This window comes from Montipora foliosa, chromosome 5 (genome assembly GCF_036669935.1).
Source record: "Montipora foliosa isolate CH-2021 chromosome 5, ASM3666993v2, whole genome shotgun sequence".
NCBI classification, from domain to species: domain Eukaryota; kingdom Metazoa; phylum Cnidaria; class Anthozoa; order Scleractinia; family Acroporidae; genus Montipora; species Montipora foliosa.
The window spans coordinates 17,510,877-17,533,435 of record NC_090873.1 but is presented as its reverse complement, the minus strand read 5'-3'; the positions used below and the strand labels follow the sequence as shown (position 1 = coordinate 17,533,435).

General features: G+C 40.0%; 1 protein-coding gene across 1 annotated transcript in view; it reads left to right on the top strand.

The window, feature by feature from the left end:
- Positions 1–22,559, top strand: part of LOC138003710 (E3 ubiquitin-protein ligase UBR5-like) — an 86,320-nt gene that overhangs the window by 46,336 nt on the left and 17,425 nt on the right. Inside the window, exons 25-33 of the mRNA XM_068849915.1 lie at positions 3,115–3,447; positions 3,875–4,021; positions 9,523–9,789; positions 11,205–11,310; positions 11,584–11,747; positions 12,466–12,847; positions 14,890–15,030; positions 19,059–19,305; positions 22,107–22,375. Of these exons, the coding sequence (XP_068706016.1) occupies positions 3,115–3,447; positions 3,875–4,021; positions 9,523–9,789; positions 11,205–11,310; positions 11,584–11,747; positions 12,466–12,847; positions 14,890–15,030; positions 19,059–19,305; positions 22,107–22,375 (2,056 nt within the window). The remainder of the gene's footprint in view (positions 1–3,114; positions 3,448–3,874; positions 4,022–9,522; positions 9,790–11,204; positions 11,311–11,583; positions 11,748–12,465; positions 12,848–14,889; positions 15,031–19,058; positions 19,306–22,106; positions 22,376–22,559) is intronic.

Here is a 22,559-nt window from a genome sequence, read left to right as displayed (position 1 = left end):
GGTCAGCGGATACCATGTGTCGACAGGTGTCAATCGACCATAACATTGATGTCCAATATCAAAGATGTATGCTGTAAACCTAGCTATAGTGTAAACTGGAGTATTGAGCTCTAAACTTGAGCCTGTGATATGGTTACGTGATACTGGTCACATTGGCATACATGGAGGGGTGGACGGACGGACGGACGTACGTGCGGACGTTCATGACGTTATGGCTATAAAACCAACTTTTCTCACATCGATGGGTTACCATTCAAGAGGAAGGAGAAATTCCAAGCATTTTCTGAGAATGAAAAACAATCTCACCAAGTAACCAGAATCATGCTAACATCGTTAATCTCGCAGATGACTGTTGCGAATGTGTTTGCCCGGTTCTTCAAAAGCCGATTAGCGCTAATCCCAGATTAAAAAATAACCAAGGAGTTTAATTCTCTACTCCCAAATGCTGTTCAACGCTGATATACGGAAAACCTTTACATCAGAGGAAGTCAATCTTGAAAAACAAAAATAAGCGAAAGAAACTCACCAAAAAGTTGAAAACAAAAAACAGAAGTTTACGCTAATCCTGGATTAAGTTAATCCGCTTTCGAGCAACCGGGCCCTGACTGTTAAATCTGAACACTTAACACGCCAAAGGCGCGCTCATGGAGCACCATGGTCAAGAAAATATGGTAACCCATTTATGCGAGAAATGTTGGTTTTAACTATGACGTCATCATGCATCCGTACGTCCACCCCACCATGTATGTCAATGTCACTAGTTTCATGTGACCATATCGCGGGCTCACGTTAAGAGCTTATCAAGGCGGCCATACTCCAGCAAGTTTACAGCGTACATTTTCCATGTTATGGTCAATTGACTCTTGTCAAAAGAAGGTATCCGCTGACCAGTATCACCTTACCATATCACGGGCTCAAGATTAGTGCTCATCGAGGTCAACTGTTTTTGTTCCTGAGTTGACCACTGATGAGGTAATCAGGGGCCTGTTTCTCGAAAGTCCCGAAACTTTACAGGCCTTGTTGGGGTGTCACAATTACCTCTGTATTTCAAGGACGCGGAGGATTTGAGTCGTCAAACTTCAAAGTCAGTTTGCTTTTTGTTATCTTGAAAATATGTTAAAAGATCGGCTTTCCAGAACAAGTTGTTGGCAGGTTCACAAATGGCTATTTGGCCCCAAAACGTTTTCGGGACTTTCAAGAAACGGACCCCAGAGGCCCGTTTCTCGAAAGTCCCGAAACTTTACGGGCTGTTTTCGGGTGTCACAATTCCCTTTGTATCTCAAGAACGGAGAGAATTTAAGTCGTCAAACTTCACAGTCATTTTGCTTTTTGTTACTTTGAAATCAAGTTAAAACATCGGCTGTCCAGAACAAGAGGTTGACAGTTTCATAAAAGGCTTTTCGGGCCCGAAAAGTTTTCGGGACTTTTGAGAAACGGGCCCCAGGACACCTAAATATAAACGTGGCATTATTTTGGCACGTGCTTTGTATGGCTCATTGCGACTACACGGCCATACTATGTGAACTAAAGGTCTTAACGGTCGACTCTTTTCGTGCTCAGGTAGAAAACGGTGTGGAAAAAAAATTTTCTTGCATTTTCCGCTGGTATCAATCCAGATTTGACATATATAGCTGTGATCAGGACCACACTTTTTAGAGCTGCTTTCTGCTCTGTATTGCAATTTTTGGCAAATATTAAGAAGATTTTAAATTTTGAATCAGATAAGGTTGCATGATGCCTGGACGACCTATATATATGACAGAAGAGCAGAAATGAAAGAAGAGAGAAAAAGAACGAGAACCACAAAACAGTATACCAGTAATACATGTAGCTCAAACTTGGTGGAAGAAGTTACTCCACATTTTTTCGGATGCATTGTTTCAAGTGGATGTTTATTTTTAAAAAGTGGTTTAATCGTTTTTTCTATTGTTCAGGAATGAAATTGGATTTTATTTTTTCAAGTATAATTAACCAACGATCATCTGCACTCTGTTTGGACATAACGAAAAAGTTGATTTGTTTGCTTGTTTGCTTAATTTTGCTCTAAAATGCGAGCGATTAAGTGTTTTTTACTTCGTTTGCTTAACTATTTTTCGATGTGCCTGTAACAAGAAAATTTTGCCCTTACGTTATAAACACGTAATTGCAGTGAGTTCTCGTATATTAAGGAGAAATACCACTAGTAGCTTGTGTTTTTAGAAGTTTGTTCCAAGCACTTACAGGTGATGTGTTGGAGAGCTTGTTTGAAGTTCTTCCTTTCTTGGATGCTGTATTTTGCCGATTCTGGTTGCAAGCCAAGCTGGTGTGTTTCAATGAAATACATCAAAATATGAAGGATCTCGTTGTCAGGAATAAAGTGGAAAAAAGTACATCATTCAATAAAACTCTTTTGACAAAGTTTCCTGACGATCTGTCACATCACGAGCTAGTACGTTTTTAGCATGATTCCTATTCACTGGCTTTTGACGTTTGACTCTGAAACGGCTTTTGTACCTTTTCCGTTCGCTTGCTGAGGATTTGCTAGTTGTTTTTTTTTTTTAACTCATGGGATTCAAGAAAAAAATCATTGCCCAACTGGGGCCGGTTGCTCGAAGCCAGGTTAGCGCTAACCGTTGGTTGAGGTATGAAAACCAATAGGTTTCCATGGTATTTATCGCTGGTTTGCGCTAACCATGCTTCGAGCAACCCGGGCCTGGTGAATTTGATACCACACTCAGCGCTTCGAAATTCATGCGATATCGCTTTTTCTTGTGAAATTTACCGTGGAGTTCACTTGTTAGGCAATTATTTTTTCCGTAGACGAAAGAGAAGAAAATAATTTGATTGAGCAGTAACCAGAAACACCAAAACGTGGACAATTCCAAGACCCTTTATTTTCACTAACCCTACACCCAGTACGAATTAACAACCCGAGAGCTCCGCTTTTGGGCTAGGCTAAATCTACATGTATATATTAGCATAAAAGAAACTCGCAGCATGAACATCAAAATTTGCACACAGTATTGTCTAGTTTTCTTTATAGCCTCTGAAAAAGACTTGAATTTGGAGAACGGAATTCCAGCCTGCCATTATTCAATGAAGACTTGAATGTCTGCATGTTTTTTTGTTTTGTAGAGATGCAGATGGCTGCACTCCATTTATGGCTGCAGTGCGCGGCCGTTCCTACCATGCTGGACTCACTCTTTTTACTACTGCTCAGTGTCTTGCCACCAATGAGAGTGGCCAATTGGATAGAAACATTTTAATGGCTATGTTGTATCCTACTGATAGTCATCCAGATGCTTCTCCGTTGCACATGCTCTGCTGCAATGACACATGTTCTTTTACGTGGACTGGTAGAGAACACATCAATCAGGATATCTTTGAATGTCGCACTTGTGGCCTGATGGGTACCCTTTGTTGTTGCACCGAATGTGCCAGAGTCTGTCACCGTGGCCACGATTGCAAGTATGTAAACACAGCCACGATGCTACGTTCAATCTTGAACTTGTTGTCCTGGGATACGTGTTACTGGAATTGCACCCATATCATTGTTTACGAGATACATGATGCTACCTGTAAGAGGTTTTTTAACTTTTCACAGTCTAATGACTGATTACAAGAGAAGACCTTAATACATACATGTATATACATGTATCAGGTGTGTGGTGGAAATGTCAGGCGTTCTTGTCAGACCCACATGGTCTTCATAATAAGTTAAAAATGCATTTGCTTCATTTTGCTAAAAGGAAGTAGAAAAGGTCTTTTCCCAAAAGCCAAAGTTGTCATTTGCCTGGTTTGCAAAATATTAAATTATGATTCTTGAACACAGGGGATGAAGCTGGTTGATATTCTGGTTGTGTGGTACATGTAACATGATTTATTTTGTATGCAGGTTAAAGAGGACAGCACCTACTGCATATTGCGATTGCTGGGAGAGGTGCAAGTGTCGTGCTTTAGTCCCTGGCTCTCAGTTTGCACGTATTCAGCTACTTAAAAAACTTGTGTCAGAGACGGACTTGGTGACACGGCCCAATGGAAGGTAATTGTAACTCTTATAATCAAATTCAATACATAACCGTATGAGTTACTATTGTCCTAAAAACGATCTTTGATTATAAAATTGACTGATGTTTTTCAACAACCTGAGTGGAAATTGGAATAGTAAAGATAACGCTCTGTGGATGACTTCAATTCAGATTGCCATGCTGGTGTTGTTGTTATTTCAACAAACGTCCTTCCAAGCACAACACGTTTTGAGAAATTAAAAAAATGTTTATTTGAAGTGCAGGTTATAGACGAGAGACAATTTCTTGAAATAGTTGTCCAGCAAAGTGCGAGGATCACTTGTATCAGTCGTCTATAACCCGCACTTTCAAGTAACATTTATTTCATTCATCAGTCGTTTCATGGGAAAACATGAGCCTTACAAGTTGACCTGCTCCCAACTGAGTGGCTTCATATCTCAGTTCGTATAGCATTCTACGGGCGTCACAGAGGTCGTGAGTTTGAATCACTGTTGAAGGTACCCGAATTTTTCAGGTGTCAGTCTAGAAGAGAAAATGGTCTAGAATTCCCCATACAATAATAATAATAATAATAATAATAATAATAATTATATATTATTATTATTATTATTATTATTATTAACATTAATAAATGGGCACTGGGGTAGAACAGGTTGGTGCCTTAGCCTATCAGGAATATTGACGCTCCTGCCCACTAGAGTCTTGGGTGGCACCTTTGGCAAGTGCAAACAACCCAAAAGCCACCTGTTTTAGGGTTACAACAACCTCATTTGATTCGAGAATGTCAAATATTGAATATTGAATTTCACACTAACGACGTCAATGGGACTGGATCTTGTAGTAAAGGTGTCGTGTCCGGCAGGTGTCCTGTGGATCAGCAGGGCAGGCCCGGTCGTCATCCTGCTACTGCTGAACAATCACAGAAGAGATTAGGATGGTCAAAGGAGGATAACAAACGGTTGTTTGAATGTTACATCAGGAGTGAACCAGAGAGGCGAGGGTGCAGAAAAAGATTGCAAGACCTGTGGAAAGCCCGTAACATCAACAACGAACTAACAGAAGTCACCGAGCCGAGATTGGCTGATCAAGCACACCAGATTAAGAACAAGAGTGGCTAGAGAGTGTGGAGCAAGAGGAAATAGCCATACGAGTAAGACATGAACATCAGGAGATTGAAACTACAGAGCTCCATGCCACAGATACACCAGACTATGAACATCAGGAGACTGAAACTACGGAGCTTCTTACCACAGATACACCAGACCATGCAACAAAATCTGATATCCAAGAAGAACACCAACGTGAAGAGGAACCCAGAGTTTTCACTGCTGAAGAATTACAAGAAGAGATCATCCCAGAAGTGGAAGCCCTTTGCGACAAGATCCTAGAAATTATACAACTAAAACCGAGAATAGGATTACCATCACTGAAGTCATGCGAAAGAACAAAGCTGAAAGGAGAAGTTGGAAAAATCGATGAAGCCGTCAAAAGAGTTCAGATGCACAAACATCGCTGAACTGAGTTCTTTATTGTATGCAGCTGCATATGTTATTACAGAAAGAATGGGAATGATAAAAGGGAGGAAAAGGAGAAGAACAGAAGAGCCATTCTGGAAGCGAAGGATTAAGGGGAATATTGAAACTTGGCGAAAAGACCTGGGCAAGATTGAGGAAGCCTGAGACTGAAAGAAAGAGAGAGGGAAAGGTTGAACAGAAAATATCATCTTGAGGAAAGGGGCACTTTGTATGTCTCAGGCATGTTGAAACAGAAGATCAAGGCAGGTGGAGTTAAGATCAAAAGATACGACGAGAGGTGTCAACAGTTCAAACAGAATCACCTGTTTAGAACCAATCAGAAGCTGTTCTACAAAACACTAGATGGAAAGGAAGGAGGAATATCGGTGTGACCTGACCCCACAGAAGCAACCTCCTTCTGGAGCAAGATCTGGTTGGAGGAAGTCGGTCACAATGAGAGAGCATCTTGGCTGGAGGATGTAGAGGTGGAGGATATTAGAAATGGAGTGAACAAGATTGCAAACTGGAAGGCGGCCGGGCCCCGATCTTGTTCATGGGTTCTCTGGTTTAAGAAACTGACAGGATTGCACGCTAGATTGCAAGAATGCTTGCAAGACTGTATATGTCAAGGGAATGTACCAGAGTGGATGGCCAGGGAAAGAACAGTTTTGATACAAAAGGACACAGCGAAGGGTGCCTAGGCCAGCAACTGCCGCCCTATTGCCTGCCTACCCATGATGTGGAAGCTCTTGACAGGAGTTATGGGAGAGAGGTTATACCACCACTTGGAAAGGAATGGACTGCTAACAGATGAACAGAAAGGGTGCAGGAAGGGATCCCAAGGAACTAAAGATCAATTGCTTGTAGACAAGGCAATCCTGAAGAACTGCCAGAGAAGGTTGACAAACTTGTCAATGGTTTGGATAGACTACAAGAAGGCGTATGATATGGTGCCGCATTCATGGATCCTGAAATGCCTGGGGATGGTTGGGGCATGAGAATATGAGAATATGATCTCTATAATCAGGAACAGCATGGTGAAATGGAAGACAGTATTGACATCAGGAGGAAAGGCTCTCGGGCAGGTGGACATTAGGAGATGAATTTTTCAAGGTGTCTCCTTGTCACCACTACTATTTATAGTGATCATGTTACCCTTGACCCTAGTACTACGAAAAATGAGAGCTGGATACAAACTGGCAAAGGACATAAAGCCCATTAACCTATATTCATGGATGATCTGAAGCTGTACGGAGCTAGCAAAGATCAAGTAGACTCATTTGTTCAAGTAGTAAGGATCATCTCGCAAGACATTAAGATGTCGTTGGGCTAGACAAGTGTGCTGTCCTGGAAATGAGAATGGGAAGACAAGTTGGCAGTAGTGGAATAGAAGGAAGCCGAGGAAGGGAGGGGGAAGAGGACTGATTGGCATCGAGGAGTGTGTAAGAAGGGAGAGCAAATCCCTTCATGGCTACCTGAGAGAGAGCACAGAGTGGAATCCATGCTTCAAGCTGCGTTGAAGGAGAAAGTGATTGTTGAAGAAGAGAGTCTGCAGGACTATGAGAGGAGGAGGAAAGACGAGAAAGTTAAAAACTGGAAGGAGAAAGCCCTACATGGTGCATTTGTCCAACAAATATGAGATGAAGCTGGAGAGAAGTCTTGGAGATGGCTCAGGAATGGACTCTTAAAAACGGAGACAGAAGGTTTGATTCTTACTGCTTACTGCTGCTGAAGCTTTAAGAACAAACTCGATCAAGTGCAGCATAGATACGACCTCAGAGATACCACTGAGTAGATTGTGTGGAGATGCCCCTGAAACAGTAGGGCACATTGTTAGTGGATGTAAGAAGCTCGCCCAGAGAGAGTATAGGAAGCGCCACAACAAGATGGCCCTGCGGGTACACAAGGAGATGTGCAGGAAGTATGGAATAGAGTGTAGTGACAAGTGGTATGACCATCAACCCTTGCCAACTGTAGAAAATGGAGAAGTGAGGATTACCTGGAGGATAAGTGAAGTGAGGATTACTATCTACACAGACAAAGTGCTGAAACATAATCGGCCAGATATTACTCTAGTGCATAAAGACACACAGAAATGGACACTTACTGACATAGCTGTGCCAGCAGACCAGAACATCACCAGAACTGAAGAGGAGAAGGTTGAAAAGTACCAGGAACTAGCATTTGAAATCAGAAGGATTCATGCAGCCTTGAAAGTCACAATAATACCTATCGTGATTGGTGCTCTTGGAAGCATATCAAAAGGTGCAAAGACCTGGTTTGGCAATCTAGATGTACCTGAGTTCCTTGGAAGTGTACAAGTATCGGCCATCCTTGGAACTGCTCACCTGATGCGGGAAGTGTTGTGTCCCTAAGCTACAGGGAGTTCCTGAGACACAATAAACATTACCCAGAAGAACACTCGACAACTGGAGATAATAATAATAATAATAATAATAATAATAATAATAATAATAATAATAATAATACTACTACTACTACTACTACTAATAATAATAATAATAATAATAATAATAATAATAATAATAATAATAATAATAATAAGGAGAGCACGCCCTAATTTTGTTCAGATTGGGAGATTGGGTGATTGTGTGGTCTTGCCAAAAGGAATAGAGGTTTTTTCTCTGTAAGGGACCCTAAAATAGCCGCCCCAAAGATTCTTTTGTTGTTTGCAGGGGCACCCTCGATTGGATTCTCCCACGCTTATTGATCTCAATATGATGACAGCCCTTTTTGTCACATGCTTAGTTTTCTAGCTTGGAACCCTACGGAAACACAGGCTAAGCTACTGTCGAGCGCACTTCAATAATCCGAGATTACTGCTTATAATAATAATTTAAAAAATTATAGCGCGCAAATATGTTTATGAATATAATCAAATTCGTGATAAAAATAATAACTCTTACAAAAAATGGTGTAATTGAAATATACACTGACAGAGGCGCGTTAAAATGGTTGAAGTAGTACAGCGTATATGTTTGCATTAATAACGTTAAAGGAAAAGTATATATTTAAGATTCTAATTAATTATAAGGTACATTGAAAAAATAGGACTTAGGGAAGATTCAAAAGATTCAAGATTTAAAATTAGTTTCGTTACATATATTGTTCGTCAATTTTTTCCATACTGCTAGAGCTGCCCGGAAACCCCAAAGAAGAGCTGTTGATCCTGGAGTTTTTATGAAAACGAGTATTCTACTGGGGCTTCCTGGATATTTAACAATTATTCTATGAGCACGCGTTGGCTATAACCAGTCTCGTATCCAAGACAAGTCAGACAGACGTAGGCTCATCACAAAACATTTCTTGCCTTTTCACGTACGTTTAAACGTCGGAATTGATCCAAACGTTCCACAAAAAGCAACGCTTAGCGCAATCAATCGCCATATAAGGTCAAACTAAGGTATATGAGCTGATAACTGAGATTGAGTGAAGCAATCAGAGCACGAGAAATGCATTAACCGAGGTTAAACACTTAATAAAAAATGATTGTAGCCAACCCAGCGTTACGCGCCTGGGTTATCTATCCCTTTATATCCAGTGCGCCCTTATAGAATAATTGTTAAATACGCACGCGTGAACACGTTGACATTAAAGCCGCGCATGCTAGTCCATTACAAGCATGCGTATTCCAATTCCAACTGTCCTGTCACTTATTCCCGACTGTGATTCTGGAAACATCTGTTAAGCAAAATAGTTTTCAGAGATTTCAAGAAAGTTGACAGTTAAGGTTATCGGTTTAAAACAAGAAATCTACTCTACAATCATAGTCATAGGTCATTGGAACACCCATCCCCTTTTCCCCCTTCAATGTTGGATAGCGCAATGCACCCAAACTAACTGTCAGTACGTTTTAGTTTCTAAACAACATTTAAAAGGTGGGAGAGGGAGGGATGCTCGATTAATTCATTCAGTGTAGCAACAATGTGTTACTGATTGTAGGCTGCTTTTTATTCCTTTGTTTATTTTTCTCTCAATAGAGGGGAGCATTTATTATTATTCTTGGCTCAGACAGTAGCTCGTCAGACTGTCGAACAACGCCAATTCCGACCGCATCGCAGTGCCTCAGAGTCTCGCCCTAAAACAAAGAGTAAATCACTTGGTGTCAGTGCATCTAGCCCACCCCTCCCTGATCATGATCTGGATCCTCCTAAGTTTGCACGTAGGGCTCTTGAGTTTATCTTGCAAGACTGGAGAGCTGTAAGTGCAATGATGAGAGATGGATATCGACCACTTGCAGATTTAAGGTAGGCCAAATTAACCTGAATGATGGAAATAAACCTGACTGTGTTAATGGCTTATATAAAAAATGCTTAAAAAAAAGATTATTATCCTTTTTGGAAAGTACGTAATAATGAAGTAATCTCGTTTTTCGTGTGATGGAGGTAGCGAGGCTTCAAATGCATATTGTCAGTTTTAATCAGGTGATCGACCAGTTACATGTCACCTTAATTTTAAGCAGGATGCTCTGCTGTGGTTGTTTGTATTTCAGTAGATGGGATTGGTGCATTTGAATCCTTACTGTTTTAGTTTGTTGTTCCACTGCCATTGGTCAGGTTTGCATTGGGAAAACCTGAAGAATGAGTTAGAGATTTCGGATTTTGCACGTTTTTCCTGTGATGATTATGAAAAATGTTATTGATACATCAATAGATTTCAAGTTAAGACTTATTTGTTTTCTTCTTCTTACTGATTATGTATTATTACCTGATCTCTTGGGGAATGCATCATTGCCTTGTGGGCTTTCGTTATCTGACCAAGCCACAATGACGTCACGGTCTTGCGGCGCTTACGTCCAAATTGACAAAGTAAAAACAGATTGTTTTAGCCAGGAGAAGAATTCAAACTAAGAAAGGACAGTTTCTCTTCAAAGCTAAAGGTGAAGGAGAAATGAAACTAGGAAGTAGTGATATCTACTCGAAGAAATGTTGCCCTAAAAGATAAAATCCAACAGTACCCCATCACCACTCATAGTCATAGTTACAAGACAGAAATTATGGAAAAAGAGCCATTTTCCTCATTTGTCCTACATGCTTCATTTAAACAGCAAATGATTTAAATTTCAATGGGATTTTCGAGAAAGACCGCACTATTTAAGAACACTTTTTGAAACGTTTTATAACCAAGGGTAAAACTGTTGTCTTAAATTTAGAAGTCGCAAAACAGAACATACAATTAAACAAACTAAAAAAAAGCTTCTAGGGAATTAGAAGCTGTGGTTTCTGATGGGTGTTGATCTGTAAAAAGCCACTCGAGTTGTGGCACTGGAAGGTTGTTTTTTGCATTTCCTGTCTTTTTATTTTGCAAGAAATAGACAAAATTAGTACTTAAAACAATGTTTATAATGAACCTTAGTAAGTGTCAAGTGTATTTAGCGTTGGGGCACTAATTGGGACACCGCTATACAGAAACCGAATCAACTCATCAAATGGTGGTTTGTTTTTGAGCAGAGGGGAGTACCCTCAAGAAAACCTCTCGGAGCAGAGTTGAGAACAAACTCAAACAAACCCACTTTGGTGGGAGGCAAGTGCTCTCACTGCTGCGCCAAAAGACTGCTTTGGAAGGATGCTTGGTTCCACTAGAAAGTTAATTTTTTTATAGTGTATGTGTTTTGAGGTTGTTTATGCTCAAGTAATAATATTCTTTTTTTGATAAAAAACAGCATGGTAGGAAATGGGCCAGAACAGGGGAGTTGCTTGTCCAGTCAACCAGGAACTGTGAGACTAGATGCATTCACACATTGTCTGTTAGCCAAGTGTGCCCCTGAGGTAATAATATTGAATTTGAGGCATTTGATAATATTTTGCAAATAATGTTTCGCCGAGGCAAAAACCAGGCCGTGCCTTGTCTTCATTGATTCTGCGGATGGAATTTTTTTCTTCCACTTTTCCGAAGTTTTAAAGTTTGATGAAAAAAATACAGTTCTTTTCACACTTGAGAACAAGTTCCTTAAATACAACACTTGAGTCTGAGATTATTTCAGTCTGCAGTCACAGTGTAGCACATTCACTTCAGTTTGTTGTTTACACCTCTTTTCATAGATTCTGGATCCTCTTCTGCTAACACTTGTGACCGCTATAGAAAATTCTGCTGACCCTTACCAATCTGAAGAGAGGAATCTGGCTCTGCGCTTCATCAGATCAGTAGCCAGAGTTTTTGTCGTGTTGTCATCTCAAATGACTCCTCCAAATGGCAAACGCAAAGTGTAAGTGTTTCTTTGAAGAGTTTCTTGTTTGTTTATCTGAAAGAAATCTACCCTTTACTTGGCTTAATATACATGTTGCTAAGGTCAGTGTGTTGGTGTCTGCCATTTTTTATATATTGTGTAACCGTCAGTCCTGCAATTGTTATCTTCCATCAAAATTTGGAAATACAGTGTTTTTGACCGGGAATTTAGACGAAGTATGGATTACAATCAAAACAAGTGAAAAATGCTATCTCAAAATCTATTGCTTAAGAAAACTTTCAGATTTAAAAATCCCCCGTTAGGTGTAGCTTAAAACTCTAGAATAGCCTTTAGGATACCTGCTTTGGCTTTGAGAACCTAACAGAGACAAAACAACGTTCATACAAAAGACTACTTTTTGGGTTCAAAACTGCATTAAAGGATCGTTGAAATGGTGTTAATTTCATCGTCATAGGATAAATACTGACAAAATAAGAATGTTTTAAAAATCTGACCGCGAACCTATGGCGAGACCTTTTTAAAATGGCAGCTTTTTATTTTTTGGAACTAACTTTTCTTAATGCCACCTAATTTAGGTTCCATTCGGTACTCCACAAAAGCAGGATGGTTGCATGCACTCAACACAAGATTAATTTACAATATAATTTAATCTGTCTCCATCTTGTATCTTGTATCTTGTAAACATCATTAGAAGCTTTGTAATACTGTATTTTGGTTGGCTTTCTTTTCGTAACAGAGGTGTTGTTCAGCCCTTGATGAAATGTCGTCGCGTGTTTCAGTCCTTATCAACGTTGGTTATTCCTGAGCTTGTTCAAGTGGCCGACGCATTACTTGCTCCAGTAAGACTGGGCATTTGCCTTCCAGCTCAACCTTTCAGTCTTTTGTCTTCTACACTTGAAGCCACACAGTCCAGTGAAGATTTGTTCACAGTAGAGCCTTTGTCTATGAGATCACCAACGCCATCTTCAGTTGAAGAATTACCACCCCAAGAGAGACCCAATGTACAAAGAGCTCGAAATCAAAGACACAAAAGGAGACAAGTTGTGACCATTTCTCGAGCACAGGGCCAGAATAGTGCGCAAGTCGAGGGAACAGTTAATGAAGGAGAAGAAGTGGAGGTAACCGCGGGCTTTGTATTGCATGGCTTGTGTCTCCCTTTAGCTCTCTTACATTTAAGTAGGACGATTCGATATGATTTCTTTGAACTGTGTGGTCTATTCTATTTGCATGTAACATGATATTTTGTTGAGAAAAATTGTGAGATTGGAGTTGATGGTTCCCTCCTTGATCTAATACACAATTACCTCAGTGGCAGACAACAGTTCGCTGTGATAAATGGTGTAAAGTGGGATCTGTTACCTGTATCCTTGGGGATCCTGCAAGGATCAGTGTTAGGACCCTCCTCTGTACCTACTGGATCCCTTTACATGTACGCAGATGACACCACTATATTCTGTGTCAAAGAAACTGCTGATCTGGTGATTGTGCCGCTAAATAAGGCTTTACAAGAGTTTTACAACTGGCGTCTAAGCAGGCCCTATCGCCCCTTTGTAGGTAGAAAATTCAGTGTTAAGTTTGGTTGCCAAGACGAAACTGTTTGGTCTGATAGTGAACCAAAAACCAACGTGCTTGAGAGAAAGAAAAGCTTCTCAAAAAAAGTGGATTTGCTCATCTCCTTTTTCACTTTTTCTTCCAGCTGTTTAAGTGCCTATGAAGTAAAAGATATCTGTTGCTTATTTTAAAGACCTTTAAAATTTATGAAGAATGGTGTTTGCTATTTGGAATATCTTTTCTCGTGAGTTTTTGTTAAAACACTGTTGACGTCACAAACTGTACACATGCCTGTAATACATCCCAAAATTAAGAATATCTTATGGGTGTTGTTCAAACTTGGCACCAGTAATGTACATCAGATAGGGCGCACTCAAAATGACACCTATTAAGATGTTGCCATGGCAACACTCTCGTTTCCAGTCCCTCTCTACCAAGGTCTAAGTACATGCAAATGATCCGACCTGAAACGCATTTGCTGCCCATAATGCTTTACATCTCAGTATAAGCTTACCGAGAGTGAACATACCTTATAACAACAATAAACGATAACATCAATCACGCGTTAAATAGACCCAGCAACAAAAATGGTTGCCAGGGCAAAAGCATAGAGGTTGTCATTTTTATGCCTTAATTGATGTTGACGTCAAGTTTGATTAACACCTATCCAATATTTTCGGAGATATTCTCAATTGTTCTATATTGCATTCGTGTGTACAGTTTTTTTGACATCATTTTTTTAACAAAAACCTGAATGTCGAAAGACGATATTCAGAAACAGAAAACACCATTCGTCATCATTTTAAAGGTCTTGAAAGTAAGCCAAAGATATTTTTACTTGATATGGGCACTGTATGGTGCAGTTTTGTGGGGTTCGTGTTGTAATTTGGATCTTTTCAATTTAATAGAGACTTCACGGTAGAGCAGCACATATAATCTATAAGTTACCAAAGGATATAACTGTTTATTATAAGTTAGATGTTTTTAGACTTTTTTATAGGGCTCATAGCAAATCTTTACCTGATACACTGTCCGAACTTTCCAAATACATCTGGAAACTACGTGACAATAATCAAGACTTCAACATTAAATGGACTATAATCAGCCGTGCAAGACCCTACAGCAACATTTCTAAACGATGCGACCTATGCTTAACAGAGAAACTGATGATCATTACTGCAAACCCCGGCAGAATCCTAAACAAAACAAAAGATCAGAACTGATTTCCAAGTGCCGCCACGAAAACAAGTTTTACCTTCGGAACAATTGACTCAAAAACAATACCCTATTAGTTTTTTTCTCACACCTAATTGTAATTAGAACCGCACTGCCCTGCTTTTTATAATCAATAGACGCCGCGTGTATATATATAACTTGATAGGTTTATTCTCCATTAAATACTGTCTGATGAGTGCGTGAGCACGAAACTCGGAGTAACAGAGAATTTTGTCTCTTCGTTATATCTTCTTATGTATGTGTGTGCGCCTTGATTGCCTTTCTGTGCCAAATGTCATTTTTGTTGGCTTTTCTCAATTTAGTTATGAGATGGTTTCTTTATTGGAGTTGTTTAACATATCATATTAAAGAACAATTGTAATTTTATTGTCAGGTTGTTGAAAACGCAGAGATGGAATCTGAGAGTCACGAGGAAGCAGGCGATGAAGAAGTAGAAAGTGGTGCAGCAGGCAATGAATCTGATATGGATCTGGACCTGCTGGCTGAGAGTGAGAGTGACAGTGAAGAAAGTCAGGTAACTGGTGTCTTGTAAACTTACAGTATTCGACTATGTTGCCCAGAGTATCTAGTAGTTTCACTGTATCAGTAATACTTTTTGCACAGTCATCCCAGAGTGGACTCATTAACCACAAGTGATATATAAAACGTGATGACAAGTGACCAAGCTTTAGCAGGGTTGCAAATACTGGCTTCATCGGATAAAAAGCCAGCCCGTTGGAAAAACTTGTGAACTTGAACAAGCTGTTGTTCCACACAAGTTTTGAATACTGTTGATGCTAGTTCAGCAATGGGTACTGAATAATATGCATCCTTTAAATCAATGGATGCCATGAAGCAATTCAGGGTCCTACGCCTAATTTGCTGTCCAGACTGAGTCCATCTTAAATTCTACATGATGGTTGAGGCTTATCAAGGTCAAGATTATTCGGCGAGATCCATCTTTCTTATTTGCCACAAAAAGTGGCCAAATATATTCCCCACATTCATGCTGTGTAGGCACGATGACACCTTTGGCTAACAATTTTAGCCTCAGTTACCAGTGAGTCACTAGTATTAAACGTTTTGCTCTTACAACTTTCACTATTAAATGGGAATAGTAGAAAACTCAATTTACTGGCCCTTAACACAATTTCGAACCTCTGAGTCAAGTTATGTGGCTCCCTTTAGCATGGAAGTCTGCCAGTTGGCCACCCTTGAAGCTCCGTGTTCAGCTTAATAACCTGCTGAATGTCAGAGGCTGACGTCATTTGCTTTGAATTCTTCATTTGTAGCAGAATCGCAACGGCAGCAGTGGCAGTGCTCAGTGTTTTCTTGACTGTGCTGGACCTGAGGTCCTTCTGTTTCACTGAATGGCGAGAAGAGCTCTGTGGAACCCTGAAAAAAAGTGTCTTCTCATTGGTTTTTGCGAAGAACAGTCAAAAGCGTCTCTAATTGGTGCATTCATGTTAGCATGAGGAGTGAACAGGTGCCGCGTGTTCAAATAGCCAATTTTTGGCTATAAGACCCCTATGGCACATGTTCTCCTACATAGTTTCCCAGAGCCTTGGGTCGATCTGAGGCTTTGGTGACAAGAATGAGGCTTTGGTGAGAATCTCACAGTTCACTGGACATAAATATCTCACCGAATTTTCCTTTAGTTTCGAGTCGGACATCTTCTTAGACCCTGCTAGTTGTTTTTCAACAGTCGAACCTGAATCATCCTCATTTAGAAAGTCTTGAGCAATTTCTGACAACAATGAGTCACTGCTGCTGTTGCTTTGCACGAGTCGAGTACATGATTTATCATTTGAAGTGTAATGAACTTTTTCCGAGCTACAAAAGGGCCTGTAACTTCACGTCAGAGTGGTCGCCATTGCATTTGGTTTGAAACATCTGAGGCACTCATTTCATCTTTTGAATTATGTTTTCGCCGCTTATGTTCAGGTTAACCATCCGTGGAATGAAGCTGCTTGATCGACTGATGCATAGTCATTAACGAATTCCACATAACTCTGAGAGATTTGTTGACATTCTGCATCATAATGGATAAGGGATCCTGTAGTGCAGACTTAAAAGTCGTGTCCTGGGAATCGTGGTCATCTTTTAAAAGATGTGAGACTATAGCAACAATAACAACACTTTATTGTACCCATAACGAAGATGTAACTTGTAAGATAAAAATGCCAGGAAGCCGGATAGAAGACTAGAAGTTCATTGTCCGACATGTTCAGGAACATTAAGAGTTCACGACCAACCGCTCTGACGCGCGCCATTGGGCCATCTACATTGAAAAAATTAAGTAGAACACGTAAGAGCGAATAAGTTGTCTTCAGTTATATATTTCCGCATAAATGGGATCATGCTTGGATGTTGATACAAAAAGGTGTGTTCTTTTAATGTCAGGTTCGCATTGAGGAACCTGAACATGGAGTAAAAGATTTCGCATTTTGCCCGGTGTTTTTCCCCGTGTAGAAATTTTCCATCTCTTTCAGGGTATTTGTTTCATTCCACGCTACTTTTTTCAGTATTGGCATGTCTGGTATGAAGAAACGGCTGACATTCAAGAGATTTAGCAGCGATTTTATGTGGAACGGCAAACGCAAACGCCAGGCTGCTGCTTTCTTTTATTCTAACTTGTCTCTCTCTTTCAAAAATCTTCAGCTAACAGACAAGAACTAAAATCAAACAAGTCTCTTTGATTTTTGGCAAATCTGAAATTAAATGCCAATGCTTATAATACTGGTACACGACCTGCAGCTTTGATTGCTATGTGAATTTCTGTGAATAATGTTATTTTGCGATGAAACGTATATCTCTTGTTCTTCCATGACACTTTTTTCTTGCCTTGGGCAGTATAGATGCGAGTTGATCAATCGCTACCTTTGATTTTTCGTTTATTATGATTTTTGTAGCTATTGAAATGCGCTATGCATGCAGCCTCTGTCAGTTCATGTGAGTTCAAGCAAAAAGGGCAAGCCACCTGTTTATATGGTTACTGCTGTCAGGTTGAAACGGAAGCGTCAGTTTTAATTATTTTATAAGCTATGAATAGCGATCATTTTCATAGCGACTCTATCACATATTTTGCGGACTAGGCGTAAAATACACAATGCGGACTGAGCATAAACCAATGAGTTATTAGATAACCTAGGGTAGCAATGACCAGCATACAGAAAAACAATACCATTGGGTCTAGTCAAAGCGAGAGATCTTGGCAGTTAATGGATGAAAAGCCTTTTTTTAATTTCCCAAAATACTGGAAACAGTTCCAAATTCAAGAGTTTAATGAGGTGAAATTGATAGTGGCCATGGTGTAGATCACACATCTTTGCCATATACAATTACATTTGTGTATTCACCGAAGTGGAGGTAAATATCCAGCACTTTCACTGACACTGAGGTGAATAATATACACTGTAGTTTATGGCCCTTAGGGAAACAGGTAGTTTTGTTTTCCTGAGGGTCTTGATGTTCGTCCAGGGAAACATCAGGCCTCGAGGGAAAACGAAACTATCTAGTTTCCCGAGGGACCAGATAATAAGTGCTTTGTTACATATTATTAGACTCCAGAAAACTAGTTTGTTTGTCTTGCATTTAAAATGGCACCTATTCTGCTGCCTTTTTTCCGCTGGCTTTGTTTCTTTCCAGCAGAAATGATCGCTACAGCATTTCGCAGGGCAAATATCCACGCAAAAGGGGGTTATTGCGTAATGACTGCTCTGTGAGTTTGCCCCACGTGACGTTAATTAGCCAACAAAATCGCCCGGACATTAATGGGTAGAATATAATAGTTCATATACCATGATGGCTAAGCCAGGGAAAATTTTGAATTGCATTCTACAATAATCAAGTAAAAAATGTTGGCAAATTTGAGTCAAGTCGAGAAAGCTAAAAGCAAAGAGGAAGTTGAAATTTAGACGTTATCGCAAGCGCAGAAATGCGAAAAAATTACAATTACTTAAGCGCATGAGTCATTGAAATTGTCTGGAGCAGTTGAAAGCATACCTGCAAAAGATCGTGTCATTCTCGTAATTGTCCAAATGTTTCACCACCTGTCATAAATTAAGTGGCACCGGGTATGGGTGGAATCCTTTTAATTTGTCGTGTTTGGGCATACAACAAACATTTTACTAACCAAGGTCTCTAGGTCTGTATTCCGGGGAGAATTTTTACCTCGACGGGTGGTACATATCTTAATGCATTTAGTGTGAACTGGAATCAAGGCTCTCTCATACACACCTTTTCAGTGAATAAAAACTAATCAGAACCAGTTGGTTGTGCCACTAGTTTCTGTTTCCTTGCAGCACAGTGCAACACAGTTTTTCGATAGCCTCCCTGCTGCCAGAGTCCATGTATCATCACTGTGCTCCACATTGTAGGCTAGAGTTTCTTACAACTGGTTGTAATTGGGTATTTGGTAGCCCATACCATGGTCTTTTTCAAATTAACCTTGTATCATTTGTTTGTATGTGTTATAGTGTATGCACCTGGTTGGGGGAGGCTGTTATTTGACTGTTATCAAAATAATTCTACCAATTTTAATTACTTGCTGAAAATCGTCAGGTTGGTGAGGTCCCAGTTGTTGAAAGTGTCCGACGCAATCGTGTTCCTGGCTCATTGATTGGCTATGATGGAAGTGGCAACGTGACTGGTGAACATGTAGAGTTGTATTCAGAAGAGGAATCTTCAACAGGGGAGGAAGAGGAGGAGGAAGATGATGATGAGGAAGAAGAGGAAGAAGTGGTAGAACATGTTGATCATGATACTGTTCAACAGGCAGACAGTCTGGATAACAGACCACCAATAGCAGGTATGCACATAATTATTACGTCATTGCCTGATCTTAAGCCGATGGGGACAAGGTACGAGTCTGCAAATTATGGGATTAGCAACTATTGATCCACATTGTCTGAAGTGCACACCAAGCTTAACAAAATCCCCAGCTTTGGTGTTAATAGACCCAATATTAAGCGAGATACTAACAATGTCAAAATTTACAAAGAAATGTATGGCCATCCGGATGCAGCGTCCATATGGCCATATATTTCTTTATAAATTTTGAAGTTTTTAAATGGCTGTATCTCAGTCAAAATTAACCCAATTAACACCAAACTTAAGGATTTGGTAAATCTCAGTATGTTCTTTCTGACTATGTGGATCAATAGTTGCTAATCCCATAATTTATAGACACATACCTAGTCCCCTTCGGCTTGAAATCAGGCAATAAATTGGATGTTACAACCAAATTTCCTTAATACTGCTTGTGACGCCTTTACTGTGTTATACGAGGTACATCCCAGGATGAAGCTAAATGGGAATTGTCCTTAACAGTCCTTTTCTTGGACAGTCGACTGTTATGTTGAAGTTGAAGTAGGATTTACTGATTCCATTAATATATAGATTTAGCCAAGCCTAAAAGCGGAGCTCCCTGGTTATTTATTCTTACTGCCTGTAGGGTTTGTGAAAATAAAAGATTTCAAATTGTCCGCGTTTTGAGGTTTCCGGTTGCTGCTTTAATAATTAAATCATTTTCTTTGCTTTCTTCTATAGAAAAATGCATTGCCTATCTGGTGAATTCCACGGTAAATGTTACGCTAAAAACCGATATCGTATGAATCAGGAAGCGATGAGTGCGACATCGGTTTTTCCAGTGAAATGTACTTTGTAATTCACCAGTTTGGCAATAATTTTTCTTGAACCGAATGTGTTTTAAAAGAAGACAAGCACACCCTCAGCGAGTGAATAGAAATGGGAAAAAAGCCATTTCAGAGTCAACTGTCAATAGCCAGCGAATAGGAATCATGCTAAAATTGGAAGCCGTAAAAACAACTTTGTCAGTTCAAGGTCAAAGAAGAGTTTTACTGATGCACTTTATCCACTTTATCTCTAAAAACGAGATCATTCACATTTTGATGTATTTCATTGAAACACGCCCGGTTGGCTTGGAACAAGAATCGGCAAAATACGGCAATGCAACCAAGAAAGGACGAACTTCAAACAAGATCCGCTCCAACACTTAAATAACGTTTAGGTGCTTTAAATAAACTTCTGAAAACACAAGCTAGTGAGATTTCCCTCTGATTTTCCGAGAACTCATTGCGATTACGTGTTTATAACATAAGGGCAAATTTTCTTGTCACTGTCGAGGCACAACGAAAGCCAGTTGGGCAAACGGATTAAATAAGCACTTGTTTGCTCTCATTTTAGAGCAAAACAAACAAACAAATCAACTTTTTCGTCATGTCCAAAAGAGTACAGATAATTTATTTCCAGTTGACAATAAAAATTCGATTTTCATTCCTGAACAAAGGATTAAGCGATTAAACCACCTTTTAAAAATACGCATCCACTTTAAATAACGAATCCGTAATAATAACAAACGGTTTAGTGTCCAAGGAAAGAATTTGTGTGCTGTTGCTGGTATTCTGTTTAAAAATAAACACTCAGCTTTAAGTTTACACCCCGCCGATGCTTGACTTGAATAACTGCGTAGCCACCAGTGTGGACCACAGATATCATGATATGTCAAACTGGATTGAAACCAGCCAAAAATGCAGAAAGAAAACATCTTCCAAACCGTTTTCCACCTGAACACGAAAAGCGTTGACTGTGTAAGAACTTTCGTTGATATATAGTGTGGCCCTGTAGCCGCGTCGAGCCACAGAAAGCACACGAAAAATGAAGCCTCGCTTATGTTTAGGTGAGTTAACCTTGGTTGAGCCTGCAATCCAATCGAAAACCAGTACCTGGTCAGCGATCAACTTCCAAAAAAAACAGCTGACCTCGGTGAGCTCTAAGCTTGAGCCGGCGATATGGTCACGTGATACTGGTCAGCGGATACCTTGTTTTGACAGGTGTCAATTAATCAAAAGATGGATGTCCCAATATCAAAGATGTATGCCGTAAACTAGCATGATACTGGTCACATTGGCATACATGGAGGGGTGGACGTACGTACGTCTGTATGGACGGTTGGTGACATCATGGCCATAGATGGGTTACCATATTTTCTGAACAATGGTGCTCCGCGCGCCGAGCTCCGCTAATAATTGAAATCTGCTTTTTAAGAAGATTATGAATGAAATACGACTCATAAGACTCATTGCGGAAAAACCCTCTGAATCAAATAACGACAAACAAGGTGAAATGACCTTTATCTTAAGGGTGAATACTGGGTCTTTCGTTGGGCTATCATGCTGTTTGTCAAAACAATGTATTTCACACCGAAAAAAACCTTTATATTTTAATCACCACATTCGTGTCCTTTCCTTTTCTTATGTCTAGAAATGCACGTAATTAGGTGCATTTGTTACTCACTTCCAACAATAAGGTAAATGTAAGAGTTAGGGATATTTTTTTGGTGAGGGTAAATGCAGCTGTTGACTGGAGTTTAGAGGACACTTTGCGACGTTGATTGTCTCTATTCCCAGACGCAATTGATGTTGACGATAGGGAGGATAGCTAGGGGACACTTTGTGCGTCTAATTACATGCATTTCTGGATATATCTGCTTTCTTTTTCGCCTGTACGCAAATTGCGTTAGTGCTTCAAAGCAAGCAAAAGCTGTTCAGTTTTTCAGCAAATGACAGCCGTTTCTGTTACTTACTGTAGGCGCTGAACGAAGTTCCACACCTCATGCCATGCAGTGGGCAATCCGAGCCAACACACAGTCACGTGGACCATCCGGGAACGGCAGCTTATCGACTCCACAAACTACAGCAGGGTCAGGCTTTATATATGTTGACTCAACATCACTTCGACGCAGTGGCAATAATGCAGCTGCTGCTAGTACTGGAACCAATGATTTGCCCTCTGTCTCTCACAGTATGAGTAGTTCTGCCAGTGCATTAGCGAGAGCCTTTGGTGTAGTTGTTAGAGAGGTAAGTGTTTCATAAAACTGTCATAATGCATGAGAATGAACGCAACATAGTGTTGAGACAGGCGTGTAAAATAGGCCGGGAACATTACTGAGAACTCACGGAGTAGCATTACTACTTTTTAATGTAAAAATAATGTTATGGACTTAAAGATCATGTATGTATATCAAACCTGGATGGAAACCGG